This window comes from Centropristis striata, chromosome 15 (assembly GCF_030273125.1).
Source record: "Centropristis striata isolate RG_2023a ecotype Rhode Island chromosome 15, C.striata_1.0, whole genome shotgun sequence".
NCBI lineage: Eukaryota > Metazoa > Chordata > Actinopteri > Perciformes > Serranidae > Centropristis > Centropristis striata.
Window position 1 is genome coordinate 32,689,358 of NC_081531.1, and position 12,137 is coordinate 32,701,494.

A 12,137-nucleotide genomic window follows, 5' to 3' on the forward strand; every position below is an offset into this window, starting at 1 on the left:
CCAGACAATTTTCTCTCAAAATGTGTGCTGGATTTAATTTATGCTGCCAAACCAAAGTAGTCTAACTAGGGGAAATACTAGTCTAAGCAATATTATTTAATATATAATATATTTTTCCATTTTTAAAAGAAAAATAAAATCTGTCTGAGCTGTTCTACAGCCTCTTTGTGAATGTACTTTTCCTTAATTGCCCGATCTTCATCCACTTCTCTAAATAATCTTCCATTTTCATTGCCGTTTATCAACTCACAGTCTCCACAGCAGACTGTGCCGTTCTTGCTCAGACAGGGAGAGGATTTAAATTAAAGGCAAAATGCAGCAGGAGGAGAGCGATGGAGAGAAAGAGAAATTTGGACAAAAGGGGGAAAATCCAGAAGGCAACAATTAGGGCAAATGTGGAGAAATTACGGCAAAGACAAAAGCACAGAACAGGATTACACAGTGCAGAGGAGATTGAGCAATTAATTATATCCCACAAGAGGAAGCACAATGAAATGCCCCACCACCACCACCCACAGTGCTGACTGTGCTGCCCCTTCTTTACTGCACCCACCACACACACAAACGCTCCTATCTTTCCTAAGCAGCTCAAGGAGCAGAGATGATCATCTCATTTTGAACAAATTAAGCGGCAGTTTATCTCCTAGCTTTAGTTCACTTGGTCCACCTCGTCCCACTTCTTTAGAACGATCTCATAAAGTGGACCAGGACTTAAAGTTGGGTCATCTAACTGGGTCTTATGAATTATTCTTGAGAAACATCTGATTGATGGTTGCAGATGCATCTCGGTAAAAGTTTCACTAAAATCTGTCTATCCTCAGGCCGACTAATGCGTGGATCATCTTGTCTGGTGCCAAGAATAGATTGTATTCAATCACCAAAAGAATTTCAAATGATATTATCCCAACTTTCATAAATCTGTAAGAACATAAATTACTTCTAATCAGCCTTCTGGTGCTCCGATATAGAGAACAACATTTAAACTACCCGATTTATCAGAATTTATCAGCATGAAATATGTAAAATATCTTGACTGTTCAATCATAAAACCGCAAATGTAAATACATTTCAAAGATTTCAACCCACTGTTACTAATGACAGTAAAACCTCTCAAATTGTGACTGGAGTTTTTTTTTTTTTTATGAGTTAGATGCTAATGTCATCAGTTAATAAACCATTTATCCCACGTTGAGCTGCAGAGAGCCGACTTCACGGCTCAGTATGAACCTGCTACAGTCAATGCCCCAAAACAGAGACCACTGAGTCTAATTAAGACAAAGACAAAAGAGCTGCTTTACACGCAGGTTCGAGACAGTAGACCCATGAAATACAATTTCTCTAAGAAACAGGTTGTGATGTTGTTTTGCAGCAGAGTATGATGATATTTTTAGAAGCAAACTTCAGACCTCCCCTTTGTGTCTGGCATTTCATTTAGCTTTATTTATCTCTCCAATTAGTTATTGTATTTTTCCTTAATAGGCTGGCTTTGGATTTTAATTGAGCTTTATTTATTTATTTATATGTTGATTGATCTGTCTAATATTGTATTGCCATTTACCATTATAGTCTGAGATTTAATAAAGCTTAATTAATTTATTTATCTTGCCAATTATTCATTTTATTTTCCCTTAATATTTTGCTTTAATACTTGAGCTTTTAATTGATCTTTATTTACTCATTTATCTACTAATATGTTGTTGTTTTTTTACCTTAAAGTCTGGCATTTAATTGAGCTATGTTTATTGTATTTTACAATTTCATCTTGCCATTAATTTAACTTGATTCATTCGCCTTTTTATTTATGTACTTAAAGTCTGTTTTACTTCTTGGTATATGTTGTCATATGCCAAAGTTAAGAGTTCTAATCTATGTCTAATCCTGCCTCCGGTGTTTCCTAACTGTAAATTGATGAGTTGTTAAAATAATGTATGATTTTCTCATATACATATCTCATCCATCTACCTAATTTATTTCCTCTGAAATAGCCTACATTGTCTAAACAGTTGAGGGAAGTGGACCATGTCAATCGACCCCAAAGTAACTCCGCAGATTAGAAGTCGATACATCACATGCTGGAGATTACAGGAGTCTAGACCGAAAAGATAAGACTTCTAATCTCAGAAGTGGAAATGTTATGCTTCTAAATCTTCTCCGCACAGAAATGGAGTTGAAGCTGCAGATCATCTTCAACATGGTGGCTTGAAAATGTCTCAATGTGAACTCAATGCAGAAGTTCTACTGGGGAACAAAGAATCTGACAGACCAAATGATCTCTTCTAGTCAGGCGGTTTAGTATCAGATTTGAGGAGAAAGGGGACACGTCGGACAAAAGCACCACATTTTTTCCACATGCTCTCCATCACTATAGGTTTCAATTTTTGGTAGGAGCCACTTCATCAAGATTGTGGATTGGAGATGGCAGCCATATAAAGTCTATGAGAACCAATGTATCTTTCAAGCCACTTAGAAGGTCAATCTTGGGGTCAAAATATACATTTTCTGGGTCAAGGAATCAATTAAAGCTATTGAGAATATCACTAGATGACTCACTGTAAATAATGTGTTAATCAAGATCTGACATGAGATGAAAGTGTTCCCTTGATTTTATTTTGCAGTGTACATGGCAGCTAATCCGCACTCTGCCGTGAACATAGATTCCAAACATTTTCAACTCAGGATTCTCTGCTGCAGCACTTGAAGCGAGTTGCCTACCAGTCTGGGTGAAAATGAACATATATATTTGATCAAAAAAATCATCTAGTGATATTCTCAATAGCTTTAAATGATTCCTTGACCCAGAAAATGTAGATTTTGACACCAAGATTGACCTTCTAAGTGGCTAGGAAGATATAGCATTTCTCATAGACTTTATATGGCTGCCACCTCTGATCCGCAATCTTGATGAAGTGGCTCCTACCAAAAATTGAAACCTATGGTGATAGAGAGTATGTGGAAAAGAATTGGTGCTTTTGTCCGACGTGTCCCTTTTATTTGGCTAAGCCGCCTGACTATTCATCATGATACATTAGTAAGATAAGGAGTGCCTGGTGCATCCTGCTCACCTTCCTCTAGCTCGTCCATTGAGCCGATCTTGCGCGTGCCGTCGATAGTGAAGATAAAGCGGACACCCTGTGGCAAGTTGATGTGGTCGGAGAGCGAGCGTGTGAGGTCGGCCAGCAGCGAGTCAAAGGTGCGGAATCGGTCGTTGGCCACGGCGTACACGATGCCCTTGAAGTAACGGTCCCCGTTGCGGTAGAAGCGCACCTTTTTGGCTTTCTTCTCGTTGGTGAGGGCCTGCAGAGTGCGCGTGCGGTAGAAGCTGCAGTGGGCGCTGTGGGTAGGGCTGGGAAGTCCGTTCAGGCGCCCGCCCCGCTGGGCACGAGATGCCTTGTCTCGCTCATCAAAATGTCCAAAGTCTAGCTCCATGATGACTGAAAGTTGAGATGGTTTTGACAGATGTGTGGTGGTGGGGACCAGCTCCGGAGAGTCTGGGGAAAAGAAGGACAACAATGGACTTAATGTAGGCATCCATTAGGTAGAAAACTGCAATTATAATAATACAAGGCAAGTTAGAGAAACCAGTTAACAACAATACTAATTCAGATTCGCCATATCAATCCAAACCACTTATAGAGGTCATGTCTGTCTGGGTCAAGTTGATCACTAAAAACTGATTTTTTTATTATTATTATTTGTTTATCTTGCAGATTGCCATCTAATGTTTCCTCTGTGTCATTTACTCATCGTTTAGGAAGACTACACAACATCGCCTGAGGGAACACTGAGTGAATCTTTGCCAGGTCCTGTTGATTATTTTGAATTTCAAAATCAAAGTCCTGTGATGCTGTTGCACATTGGTACATCTGCGCTGTTCAGTAGAAATCATGTATTCTCTGAGTAGTGTTTGATATTAAAGTGGATTAGGTGTTACAGTATGCGAGTAGCAGTGCATCTATGTCAAATTTCACCATATTAATGCTGAGTCATAAGCAGGAAAATGTTATCTCTGTTGTTTGTTTCAAAAATAGTGGCGATTTGAATGTTACAGGCGATCCAGCTCTTCCTGCTTCCTAGAAATTATGCAAAAGATGCATCTGTTCGGCCAACAAACAATAAACCACTTATGCTGTGGGGTGGACTGGCCAAAAGGCTGGAGCAGCTTTTCTATTTAAAAGACTGGTTTCTTCCTGTTAATCTTCCACCTGATGACCACAACTCACTGTGTGTTCCAATAACCATACTAACACACTATTTAGTATGCCACAAAAAGATTGTACGAGTCTCAATACATAATAGTATGCCAAAAGAACCAGGGTGGCCAACTACATCCAGTCACAATGTGCAGTATGCAAACCAGCATGCTGTTCAAGCTATTCTGACTAACAGTCCTTTGCACAGCATCTATGAATGATGTCAAAGTTCAAGGAGCCATGATGAATAGTATGGACCAAATGTTTCATACTTCAACTACAGTGCAGCTGCAGTAAGGACCAAAAGTAAAAAGATAACGTCAGCTCCTGTCTGCAAAAGCCACAGAAACTCATTGAACCATAGCGTTCATACACTGATACACACCCAGAAAAAGCACCCACACCCACCCACATAAAAGAGGTAGTTATCAGTGCCCAGTTTAAAGCTGAGCTCAATTTTACTTTCAATACTGTCCTTTTTAGTGATCACATCCTTATCTTTTAAATTTAAATCCTTATCTTCATATTGGTTCTACTATGGTTTGCCATAGTAGAACTTCATTTCCTAGTTTGACCCAGTGTTGATGACAATAAAACCTTTTAAAATAAGGCAAATATATTGTGCTTTATGTATTTATCTGTCTAATATTTTATTGTATTTTACCAGTTTATTCTGGCCTTTAATTGAGCTTTATTTATTAATTTATTTATCTAATATTTTATTGGTTTTTTTTACCTTTATGGTCTCACTTTAAATTGAGCTTCATGTGCAATATTTTAATGTAGTTTACCTTTCAAGTACATAATTAAAACGGCTGATGAATAAGGCTTAGTTAAAGGCCAGAATATTTCTTATCCTGCCTCGAGTGTTTCCTCACTTCAAATTCATGAGTTGTTAAAATAAGGTATGATTTGTTTTTTAACTCATTTCATCACTGAGTGGCTTGTTTACAATACACACACTATGACTTTTAGATCGGAGATATACTTGCTGTTAACTACGTGTTTAAAGCGTTGGTTTTGCACGTCAGCAGAAAATAACGCTACATGACTCCAAGATGTAACACACGGCAGCGACAGTGTAAGAGGAGTACTCATTTTCACGACATCTTTCAGTTAAGGGCCTTATATATTATCTACGATGATGCCGCCGTCACTTTTGCTGTAATCTCAGAATTAATATATCCAGAAGCTTGTGTCTAGTATCTTTGAATATAGTAACCTCATGGAGTGTTGTAATCTAAATCCTGTAAATCAGGTAGTTGTGTACAGTCTGACTTCTCTGGTGCGCCCCCTAGTGAGAACCTCCTGTAACACACGTTGTCCACAGGCAAGTAACTGAACAAATCCTTTCACAATTATTTATTATTATTTATTTATTATTATTATTATTTATTATATACAGTCTATGTTCACAACGCAGCCGGTTGTGTACGCAAACACGCAGTTAACTATTAATGACATTCATGACTTCACGGTTTTTCTTCTTTTGTTATTTAACTAATTTAATTTTTATTTTTAATATTTTGCTCCATTTTCTTAGCAGTTTTCAACCAAACCATCAGTGAGAAGTTTTTCTAATTAGAGGAGGGCAATTTCTAACGTATCTACTTAGAGTGGAATTATATTGTAATAATGTACTTTGTGATTGTTTTACAATATTCTAAAACCTAAAGGGAAGTGTTTTATTGTCATGTACTTTATGCACAACTGCGTAAAACTTGTTTCTTTGACGAACTGAAATACTTTGCAAGTAAATCAATTAGCTGATAGACATGAGAATAATCTGCAACCATTTTGATAATCAATTAACCATTTGAGTCTTTTCTACAACAAAAGTGTCAACTTTTCTCTCTATCCAGTGTCTCAAGTGTGAGGATTTGTTAAGGATCAATATAAACATTGATTAGGGAAATGATAAGGGACACTTCTCACTATTACCTGATATTTTATCATGGGGGTGATATGGTGGACATTTTCTAATACCATATAGGTCCATTCATATCTCGATAAAATCATTCATAGCATTTTCGGTAATTCATGAAAAAAGAAATAATCACATAGGCCTAATTTTGTATACTTTTTGTCCCTTTCGTAAAACAGCACCTCTATGGTTCACTCTAGTTTCAGGATCAGAACAGAAAGAATCACCAAAGTGACATAAATATTGCTGTAATGCTATTTGAACATCACCATAGAAATTAAGTAGAAAAAATATATACCATCGTCATAATATCATTTTGATGTTACATATATCACCCAGTCTTAGTTTAATCTACAAATCAACAAAATTTCAGAAGAACTGATAGGAAATATAATCATAGGTTGCAGCCCTAGCATCAAATATCACCCCAATATTATATTGTGATATTGATCTCAAACATATCACAACTTCTAATGAATATTTGACAAAATAAAGAATAAAAATAATCTCCTCAGAAGCCTTTCTTTCACCCTTTTCATCCAATACACGTAAACCAATGAAAGAAGCCATGTTTAACAATGCTCATTTGCTCTAATGATATGTAATCCTCCAAGGTTTAATGTCCTACATAAAATGAAGCCTCTTGTAGAGGACCACATTGGCAAACAGGAGCCATTAAAATAGAATGGAAGAAAACACGCTGCCGCCACCCATCCATGTGGCGGGGCCCTCCAATCCCCTGTTAACTCCTGGCTGTGATGCTGACTGGGGTTTTATGACAGGCAGGCTGATCTGATAGGGGTGGGACTTCTGTCGGGGCTCCTCAGCTGACAAAGGCCAGGTTTCAGGCCCATCTGCCGCACTAATGGGCAGAGCTAACAGTGACCCTTCCCCATGGAGCATCAACTAGGACAGTCCATTGTCTCAAACTGGGTGCCTTGCCTTCAGAGTGACATCACCATCAGTGCTGCTGCTCCTGCTGGAGGAGTCCAGAAAGTGTTCAATGGTTTGGACACTATCACAGCTTTGCAGTGTTAACCTGAATGACATCTTCCTCTACATCATCATCATTATCTCCCTTTATGGTTGATCGGTACTGCAGACTTTTATTATCAGCTGGAAAAAAACAGCAAAATGTATAATTCTCCCCCAAAATAAGCAATTAAGCAGCACTGCAGCAACATTGTGTGCTATTACTGATATTTTTGGCTCTTTCTGTGCTCCTGGCTGAGCCACCCACACAACAACCCTTAGCCAGCAACCACACTATGACTCTTCATCCAGAGCTGCTGATCTACACGCAGTTTGATCTGTCTAGAAAAGCCCACGCCACGCACAGACAGTGTCAAATCACAATCGCAAAAGGAAGAAAAAAAAGTTTTCTGATGCCACACTACTCATTTATGATAGATGAGTGTGGCCACATGGCAGAGAGCAGCGGCAGAAAATGCAAGTTTCTCTCCAGGAAACAAAAAAGGGGGTTGGGTGTGCGCACACACCTACTCACACAATCCACCTGCTCAAAACCTAAAATCCTTTTCTTCCACACACAAATACCTGCAATGTCATGCCAACTTGCCCACTCCAAAAATGAAAAGAAGCCAATTAAATTTCTCCTGAAATCAGTAAAAGTGTGTGGATAATCCCACCCAGTAAGCGGACTCACCTGCGTCGCTGCTTGCGGAGAGAAGGGAGTGTGTGCTGGGGGGGAGTGTGCGTGAATGTGTGAGTCGATGCTGCAGGATAGCGGCACGCCGTCTCTCCTCTCGCCTTTGTCTGCTTCAGTCTGAGAGCCGAGCCGCTGCCTGCCTCACTGGAGGAGCCACTGGGTCCTAAAGCCAACGAGCAGCCGGACCCGCCCACTGTGGAAATACTGTAGGTAGGTACCAGTCAGAGTGGGCTGGGCCGGAGCTCTAGGTAGTGGACGAGCAGTAGAAACCAAGCTATTATTTACAGTTATGGGTGGAAGATCAAAGTATTTCTTTTACCAGTAAAAAAAAAAAAAAAAAAAAAAAATGACATGAGACTAGCTTTGATAGATAGATAGATAGATAGATAGATAGATAGATAGATAGATAGATAGATAGATAGATAGATAGATAGATAGATAGATAGATAGATAGATAGATAGATAGATAGATAGATAGATAGATAGATATACTTTATTTATCCCAAGCTGGGAAATTACATAAGTTATAAAATGTCATAAAATCAATGGAAACTGGAAATCAAAATGAAACTTTTTTCAAATAATGTCTTAGCATCTCAAAAAAATGAAAAACCTTGTCAAAATCATGAGTTATGTACAGTACAGGCTAAAAGTTTGGACACGCCTTCTCATTCAATGCGTTTTTCTTTATTTTCATGACTATTTACATTGTAGATTCTCACTGAAGGCATCAAAACTATGAATGAACACATATGGAATTATGTACTTAACAAAAAAAGTGTGAAATAACTGAAAACATGTCTTGTATTTTAGATTCCTCAAAGTAACCACCCTTTGCTTACTAGAATATAAGACATGTTCTCAGTTATTTCACACTTTTTTGTTAAGTACATAATTCCACATGTGTTCATTAATAGTTTTGATGAATTTACAATGTCAATAGTCATGAAAATAAAGGAAACGCATTGAATGAGAAGGTGTGTCCAAACTTTTGGCCTGTACTGTAGCTCGAAATGATGAAAAACTGTCTCCAAATAGCAATTTAGTATCTAAAGAAAAATGTAAAACTTTCCTCAAAAATCAGTCACTTATCTCGAAATAATGAGAAACCTCAAAATAATAACTTGGTATCCCAGAATATCAGTTAATTACGTTGAAATAATCAAAAACCATGATATAATGACTAAGCATCTCAAATTATTGACAAACTTTCCCCAAAAACTTTAACTAGTATCTCAAAATGATGACTTATTGTCATAAATAATGAGAAATGTCCTCAAAATAATACTTTCTCAGAATAATCAGTTACTGGAAATAATTCAGAAACCTCAATATAATGACTTGGTATCTCAAAATAATGAAAAACTTAAATTAAAATTATCATTATAATTATCTAAAAATAGTTAGGAACTTTCTCAAACTACTGACTATCTCAAAATGTTGAGAAACTTTCTCCGAAAAATTTAACTAGTATCTTAAAATGATGACTGACTATCATAAATAATGACACATTTTGTCAAAATAATGACTTAATATTTTAGTAATCTTAGTTCTCTAAAGACACTAACTCATTATTTTTTTTAGAAATCGTCATTGTTTTTGAGTTCCTTATTTATGATATGTCATTATTTTCTGATACTTAGTCATCAATTTTAGCAAGTCCTTCATTATACACAATAATAAGTCATTATATTTACATATTATTTTGTCATTATTTTGATAAAATTACTCCTTACAGAACTTTCTTTTTCCTCAGATTGGCAGAAATGTGCTTCCATATTAGAGATCAACATAATATGTGTGTTTAAGGCACTTCTGCTTTCTGTCCAGAGGAGAAAGCACACTTTGTTCACTTAAATTTCCATCTAATTTAACTCTTGATTTTATTTTCTTATCACCCTACAGGGTTTTGGCTTTCTGTGTGTGTCCGTGCAATCATCTGAGTCCCTTTGACAAAAACCACAGTTTGATGCTCTCGGTCTGCTGCAGCTCTTTGTTGGTAGAAGATAAAAGCTTGAATGCCACAGTGCTTGTGTTTGACTTCCCTTTCTGGTTAAAGGACTATTCCATTGTCAGGGAGCCATATATTTAGTGTTTTAACTCATGACAATGACTTAACATCAAGTTTTGCTCACATTCATTCATGTGACACATTCAGCCTACTTTCTTACTCTCGCTTTTGACAGAACACCTGCACTGTACTCTGAAAATATGTCGCACAGATTCAAAAGAAAAGTACATCAAAGACTAGCTATTGTATTCTACTTTTCTTGAAGTAATTTTACATGTTTGCATGGGGATAATTAAATACCTGGTGATGGGAATGACAACTAATCCCAGAGGAGCATGGGAGCAAATGCTTGTGGTTGATTCTGCATGAACTTCTGCACAGTTTGCATGATAGATGCTGCAAAAGGGATGTGTCACTGTATGGACAAGGCTGTCAGGTTCATTTTTAAGATATTACACAGATAAGAACTGTCACACGAAGGAAACCAAAACACCTTGTCACTATAATGCCCATATAGGTCATTGTAAGCTGGGGGATGTAAACTTCTCTTTCTACCTCGTGGCTATGTAACCAATTTGAATAAAAAGACTTTGTGCTAGTTATTGTAGTGCAGTATCGATTTCACTGACAGCTCCGACAGGATAGTGGAGACTCCACAAGCAGTGTCAAACATCAGGGAAAGGTGAGATGTCGAGTTTTAAAGGTGCCACACGATACTCCTGACAGGCTAAAATGCGGCAAGAGAAACACAACCGTAACATCCCCAAACAAATGAGCTCCACTGTTATAATGTTCCTTGAACAGTGAAGACTTCTGGGCCTCAAAACTGGGCCACAATACAAATGTATAAGGTTCCATAAAGTTCATCTTCAGTCCAGTGTTTGGACAGCACTGACTTTAGGGCAAACCAGATGAAAGAGTAGTTTCATTCTCAGAATCATGGTTTGTTACACTGATATGTTTAATCAAGTATATGTGTCTGTATGTTATATTTATTTATCATTTCAATAATACTAGTGCACGAAAGGATAGTTTATGTAGGGACTTGTTTCTTTGTCTGAAAGATGTCTTCTCAACACCCTTTTTTTAAACAAAAATTTTGGTTAACTTTTTTGATTAGGGTGGTTTGATTCAAGTGGGGCCCTGACTTTGGAGGGTTGGCTTGCAGGGGTAGCTTGAAGTGCCTGCATGCTGCACACACAATTCAGAATAACATGAATCCATTAAAATAATGGCTTAATATCTCAAGATAATGACTTAATATCTCAAAATAATGACTTAATAACTCAAAATAATGGCTTAATATCTCAAAATAATGACTTAATAACTCAAAATAATGACTTAATATCTCAAAATAATGGCTTAATAACTCAAGATAATGGCTTAATAACTCAAAATAATGACTTAATATCTCAAAATAATGACTTAATATTGCAAAATAATGACTTAAAATCTCAAAATAATGACTAAGTATCTCAAAATAATGGCTTAATATCTCAAAATAATGACTTAAAATCTCAAAATAATGATTTAATATCTCACAATAATGACTAAGTATCTCAAAATAATGATTTAATAACTTAAAATAATGACTTAGTATCTTAAAATAATGGCTTCATATCTCAAAATTATGATTTAGTATCTCAAAATAATGACTTAATATTTCAAAATAATGGCTTAATATTTCAAAATAATGGCTTAGTATCTCAAAATAATGACTTAATATTTCAAAATAATGGCTTAATATTTCAAAATAATGGCTTAGTATTTCAAAATAATGGCTTAATATTTCAAAATAATGGCTTAATATCTCAAAATAATGGCTCAGTACTTCAAGTTATTTTTTGCACCTTGCTAACCAGTCTAGCTACCCAGCCTCCACTTCTGACTCTAAAAAGCTAAGATGCCAAAATGCCAAACTAGTAATCCTACAAAATATATACAGTCTTTGATTATAACACAAAAACATAAAAGTGCCACATGGGATTTGAAGTGCTGAAGGCGTGAGGGTATTAACCATGCTGGGTTTAAGGACAGTGAAGATGATTTAAACAGTCACAGCCATGTTGGTTAATGGCTCTTCTTTGATAGCAAAGACATCACTGAGCAGCCTGCTTTAAACAGCAGACCAGTGGATAACAGGTCTGTGTTTTTTTAGGAGCCAACAAAAGGAGTTGACTCCTTTCACAGCAGGCCACACTCTCATTGTCGTCTATTCCTCTCCCCTCAGGCGGAAAAGCTTCACTTTAAAACTCAGCTGTTGTCACATTCTGGAGCCTCTCCTTTGCATGTCACACATAACTCTAATTCAGTCTGATCACTGGCTGCTCCGCACCTCCCTCA

At 37.0% G+C, this 12,137-nt stretch overlaps 1 protein-coding gene across 1 annotated transcript in view; it reads right to left on the reverse strand.

The window, feature by feature from the left end:
- LOC131986308 (neuronal migration protein doublecortin-like) overlaps positions 1 to 7,920 on the reverse strand; it is a 31,452-nt gene extending 23,532 nt beyond the window's left edge. Inside the window, exons 1-2 of the mRNA XM_059351192.1 lie at positions 7,781 to 7,920; positions 3,063 to 3,488 (exon numbers count right to left, since the gene is read on the reverse strand). Coding sequence (XP_059207175.1) covers positions 3,063 to 3,426 — 364 coding nt within the window. The 5' untranslated portion in view covers positions 3,427 to 3,488; positions 7,781 to 7,920. The remainder of the gene's footprint in view (positions 1 to 3,062; positions 3,489 to 7,780) is intronic.
- Between the last annotated feature and the right edge of the window lie 4,217 nt (positions 7,921 to 12,137).